The sequence below is a fragment of the Manihot esculenta genome, chromosome 15, assembly GCF_001659605.2.
Source record: "Manihot esculenta cultivar AM560-2 chromosome 15, M.esculenta_v8, whole genome shotgun sequence".
NCBI lineage: Eukaryota > Viridiplantae > Streptophyta > Magnoliopsida > Malpighiales > Euphorbiaceae > Manihot > Manihot esculenta.
The window spans coordinates 12,386,373-12,391,667 of NC_035175.2; the positions used below are offsets into that span (position 1 = coordinate 12,386,373).

At 36.3% G+C, this 5,295-nt stretch overlaps 1 protein-coding gene across 2 annotated transcripts; it reads left to right on the plus strand.

The window, feature by feature from the left end:
* The first annotated feature begins 277 nt into the window (after positions 1-277).
* On the plus strand, positions 278-2,937 carry LOC110601493 (polygalacturonase At1g48100). Of its 2 annotated transcripts, none has more exons than XM_043950964.1 (7): positions 278-678; positions 1,029-1,160; positions 1,267-1,437; positions 1,533-1,580; positions 1,674-1,881; positions 2,083-2,273; positions 2,402-2,937. In XM_043950964.1, exons 1-7 carry the CDS (start codon positions 376-378, stop codon positions 2,768-2,770), a joined length of 1,422 nt encoding a protein of 473 aa, XP_043806899.1. In that variant the 5' UTR covers positions 278-375; the 3' UTR covers positions 2,771-2,937. The 2 variants fall into 2 exon arrangements, with proteins under 2 accessions (XP_043806899.1, XP_021594334.1); XM_021738642.2 differs by having other exon boundaries at positions 279-678; positions 1,536-1,580.
* The last annotated feature ends 2,358 nt before the right edge of the window (positions 2,938-5,295 follow it).

Sequence of the window (5,295 nt, forward strand, 5' to 3'; positions counted from 1 at the left end):
AATAAAATGAATTCTCTTTATAATTTTTAATTAATTACTAATAGAACAATTATTAAAACAATTAATATTATTGCATAAAACCACAGAGAATTTAATATATAGTAATTTATATTTGTTGATGATCATTTAAAAACAATTTATACTACACATCAAAACATGGAAAACAAATAGATGAACTTACAGAAAATTGAAGAAGCAAGAAACCCATATTTAACTTTGGATCATATGCTGAATAGTTCCATGAGCTTAGACTATTTCTCCCCTATAAATTCATGCCATCATCTTCCACTTAGGCACATACACAAGACTCTTTTATTATCTTCTTCTCCACCAGTCACCTAATTAAAGAGAAGAATCATCTTTCACAAGATCAAAATGGGTGGCTCAAATCTTGAAAACCTTTCACTAATCACCATTCTCATCATTGTATTACCTTTTTGGTCTTCAAGAATTAAACCTTGCCATGCAAGACAAGGCAAGTACTGGAGGCAAACTGCCTCAACAGTCTCCATGTCTATGCAGAGTCATCATCATGCCCGTGGCTTGTTTAAGTTCACGGATTCTTATTACATTTCGCCAGATGAAACTATGGCAACCCAGAAAGGAACGAGCTCCGCTGCCACCTTTAATGTCCTTGACTATGGTGCTAAAGGTGATGGACATACTGATGACACAAAGGTGAGTATAAGAAGTTTAAATTAAACATTTATCCCCTATGATGCATAATATACCACAGCCATTCAAATTTACAAGAACTCTGCTAGTCACTTAACATCTTAGATTCTCTGTGATTAGCTTATGGATTGTTTAAGTTTCTGATGATACTGAGGCTATGATTCTATCTTTGGAGCTAAACTTATAAATGTCTTTCTTTCCGATGAAAAATATAGTCAAAAAATACTAAAATAAGCAAGAGAATGATACTAAAAGATATGGTAAATAGACTGACAGTGGAAGGCTGACCTTATTCGCATTAATGTTTGGAGTGCTTACACTTGTCATATTTGAACTGCTATGATGTGGGGCAGGCATTTGAGGCAGTGTGGGCAGCTGCTTGCAAAGTAGACGGGTCAACCATAGTGGTTCCATCTGGGGCTGTTTTCCTTGTGCTGCCAATATCTTTTTCAGGTCCTAATTGTGGAGAAAAGATTATATTTCAGGTAAATTTGCCGTAAATTCTCCTTTTTATTCCAGAAGCCTTATCATTTGAAGGTTGAACTTATAGACTAATAAAATGAACTTGAATTTGTTTGTAATGTCATGCAGTTAGATGGCAAGATCATAGCTTCTACAAGTTCTGGAGCTTGGGGATCAGGCCTTTTACAATGGATTGAGTTCACAAAACTAAAAGGGATCACAATCAGAGGTAAAGGTGTCATTGATGGACAAGGTTCAGTCTGGTGGAATGACCTGCCAACATACAGTCCAGATTCAGGGGTAAAGGATTCAAAAGTAAAATAAATTCTACTGCTAATTTTAAATTGAGATTGTACAAAAGTAAACCTCTGCCCTATTGTGCAAATGATATTTAGCAGGTAACCAGTGAGCTCAGTGCAAAAATGCCTAGCACCAAGCCAACAGTAAGCCGCCTCACAAATCCTCCTCTTTCCAGAGTCTCACAAGGGTGTTGAAATGAGAATGTTTTTGCTCATGGTGTTGCTCTATTTATACAGGCTCTAAGATTCTATGGTAGTACTGATGTGACCGTTACTGGGATAACAATTCAAAACAGCCCGCAAACCCATCTCAAATTCGATGATTGCATATCTGTTCAGGTTTCTGGTTTCACTGCTGCATCCCCTGAGAACAGCCCACACACGGACGGAATTCACCTACAGAACTCCCGAGATGTGGTTATTTACAGCAGTAATCTTGCTTGCGGTAATTTCAGAACTTAACTAGTGATCCATAATGAATATTGTCTTGATAATAGGTATAAAGAACTAATTTAAATATAAACCAACATTCAAACACTATCAGACAAGAAATCCAGAATAAGAGGCCTCACTAACTAAATTCTTCATCTGGTCTACATGCATCAAATGAGATGAGATTTTTATTCATATCCTACTGCCTTCACAGGGGATGACTGTGTATCTATTCAAACTGGATGCTCAAATGTGTACGTACACAATGTAAATTGTGGACCTGGACATGGCATTAGCATTGGAGGCCTTGGGAGAGACAACACCAAAGCCTGTGTTTCAAACGTAACTATCAGGGATGTTGCAATTCAAAACACATTAACCGGAGTCAGGATAAAGACATGGCAGGCATGAATACCACAAACATCCAAATTTATCCCAATGAGTTTCTCCTTTAGTGACATATATACAAAAAAAGTTCAATATAACATATAAAATTAAAGCATCTAATAGTTCATTTCATTTACCTACTGCAGGGAGGCTCAGGCTCAGTACAAGGAATCACATTCTCAAACATTCAAGTTTCTGGAGTTGAAACTCCAATCATGATTGACCAATTCTACTGTGATGGCAACAAATGCTCAAATAAATCTTCAGCTGTGGCTGTGTCAGACATAAACTATGTAGACATAAGAGGCACATACACAAGAAATCCTCTACACTTTGCCTGCAGTGACAATTTGCCGTGCACTGGTGTATCACTAGATACGATAGAGCTGAAGTCAGTTGGAGAAGATGCCCAACCTTTCTGTTGGAACGCATATGGAGATCTGAGAGGAACAACTGTTCCTCCAGTTCACTGCTTGCAATCTGGCAAATCAAGCAAGCCTGTTGTTTATTGCTAAGCTTCGCCCAGGGAACTATAGATATAGCTAGGTATGATATAATTTTTACACCTACACAGACGCTTGTCCCAGTCAATAGCCAAAACGTGTAGTCCTCAGGAACTTTGCTCCAGGCCTGAATGATTATGCAATTTCTGTTTTTAGAAGATATACAGCATTATTATTCTGTAATCTATAAGTTTATACATGACATTCCACTGTTTTTCATCTTAAAAAATTGTAAAATACTGGGTTAAATAAGATTCAAAGCGGAGAGATTACTTCAACAATTAAAACATAAAAATACAAGTAGTCATAAAAATGCAGGTCAACTTTTAGACAATGAACTAAGATCTAAGAATTATGAAATATGAGGCAGATTTATGGTTGCTTGTCTGAATATTTCTATCCAGCAACTTTATTGAATTGAGCATTGAAAGATTAATTAATTTAAGAATCAAAATAAAAATAAACCATGAACAACTCTTTCACTGAAAAGGAGGGATTTCGTAAACAAGGTACCATTTAAATTGCTTGTTTTGAATCTTACAACCTCAGAATTGGATAGGAGAAATTACTATTTAAATCAAGAAATGCAAATCCTGTACTACAATCAGTTACACAAAATTGACTTGTCACTACGGACCATTAATCCTAAAGGAATAGACAATCAAATTGGCCATTCCTGCTGGGTTCTCCATTCTTCCATTGAACTTAGAATTGAAAATAAATGCTTTAAGAAAAAGATTAGCAGCAATGGTGCCTCCGCATCAGCGTGGATCCTAGGAAAGGATAGGCGGTGTTAAATTTAGGTAAGGCCTAATTCACACCAAAAGCTAGCTCAAGCTCAAGGGGAGGAGTGCTATGGCCCATATAAGAGGCACATTACCCCTTCCCACAGCCGATGTGGGATTCAACGGGCAGCATTCAATAAAAGCACTATTTTTCTTTGAATATTTATTTAACTCCAGGATTGACAAGAACAATTTCCTCTCCTCACCATGCTCTTCGACTGGATTAAAACACCATAAGTTGAACACTAATTCATACTTGGGGAGCTGAGAGCCCAATGTCATCAGTTCTGTTAAAAAGGAAGCCCACAAGCATTTTTTTCATAACCTGCAAGTATAAATGATTATTTATAAGCATATGACTATAAACAATAGAAGCAAAGGATTAACAATGTATACAGCCAGATGAAGATCCTAGAAGATATGACAGATTTAGGGAGAAAATATTCCTTTTGCAAATAATCTCAATAGTCTGTGATCAAAATATAAAACTCAACAACTGAACTAACTACAGACCACAACTAATTTTACAAGCACAAAGCAGGACATCAACCAACTCAAAGATTATGAATGTCTCTGTAAGTGTATATTGTAAATATATATGTGTAGCTGAAATAAGCTGAGCTGTTTCTTTTCTCGTGTTATGACGGTAGAAGTGAGTTTGTTAAGAGAGAATTCTTCTAATTGGTGAGCCATGTATACGTCAGCTAAATTAGTTAGTAATTATCTTATATATACACCCATATACATAATTCTTTGAGATATACGAATTAGAGAAACATTTTTTCTCTGTCCTGCATTATTCTTCTGTTTGGCTTTCTTAGCCTGTTTGACTAATCTTACACATAGTATCAGAGCCACTCAAGGCTCATCAAGCTCACTTTATTTCTTATATTGCTCATTTTCCTTACTTGAAATATGAGTATTATCGAAAAAACCTCGGGAACCAAGGCTGAGATTAAGGCTGGAGATCATGACTACTCCATTGATGATCTGCAGTATTTGCACAGTTTAGACCATCCAGGTTTGGTACGGGTAAGTTCACCTCTAAAGGGAGATAATTACTTGTCTTGGAGTAGATCAATGCTGATAGCTCTTAGAGCTAAAGATAAATTGGGTTTTATTGATGGAAAATGTGGAAACCCTGAATCTGAGTCAAAAAAACTCTGGAAAGATGGAAACAGGTTGATAGTATGGTTGCATCCTGGATTTTGAATGCTATTTCAAAAACAATAGTGGAAGCCTTCATATATGCTAATTCATCTAAAGACTTATAGGAAGATTTGAAATAACAATATGGAGAAAGTAATGGGCCTTTGCTGTTCCAAATTAAAAGAGATATAAGCAGTCTTACTCAAGATAATTTACGAGTTAGTGTTTATTTTACTAAGCTCAAGAAGATGTGGGATGAGCTAACCTGTTTAAGACCTTTTACTTCTTGTACATGTGGTACTTGCACTTGCGGAGCAACCAAAGCAATAGTTGCAATTGAAAGTGAGGACAGACTTATTCAGTTTTTAATAGGCCTCAATGAAAGTTATGAACATATTAAGAGTCAGATTTTGATTATGGATCCTCTTCCTAACGTTAGCAAGGCTATTCCATGATACAAAGAGTTGAAAACAGAGAACCTTACCGAATGTGACTGTAGAATCTAGTGAACAAACTGCTGTCATGTTTGCTAGAGCTCCAGGTTACAGAAGGGAAAATACGCGAACTAGAGTTTTAAAGAGCGGTTTAAAAAAGAAAGTGTAT

Bases quoted from the DNA above. Each gene is read 5' to 3' on its own strand.
- LOC110601493 (XM_043950964.1), top strand. From the start codon at position 376: ATGGGTGGCTCAAATCTTGAAAACCTTTCACTAATCACCATTCTCATC. The intron at 1,882-2,082 runs GTAATTTCAGAA...CTGCCTTCACAG, and splicing joins CAGCAGTAATCTTGCTTGCG to GGGATGACTGTGTATCTATT. The intron at 2,274-2,401 runs GCATGAATACCA...TACCTACTGCAG, and splicing joins TCAGGATAAAGACATGGCAG to GGAGGCTCAGGCTCAGTACA.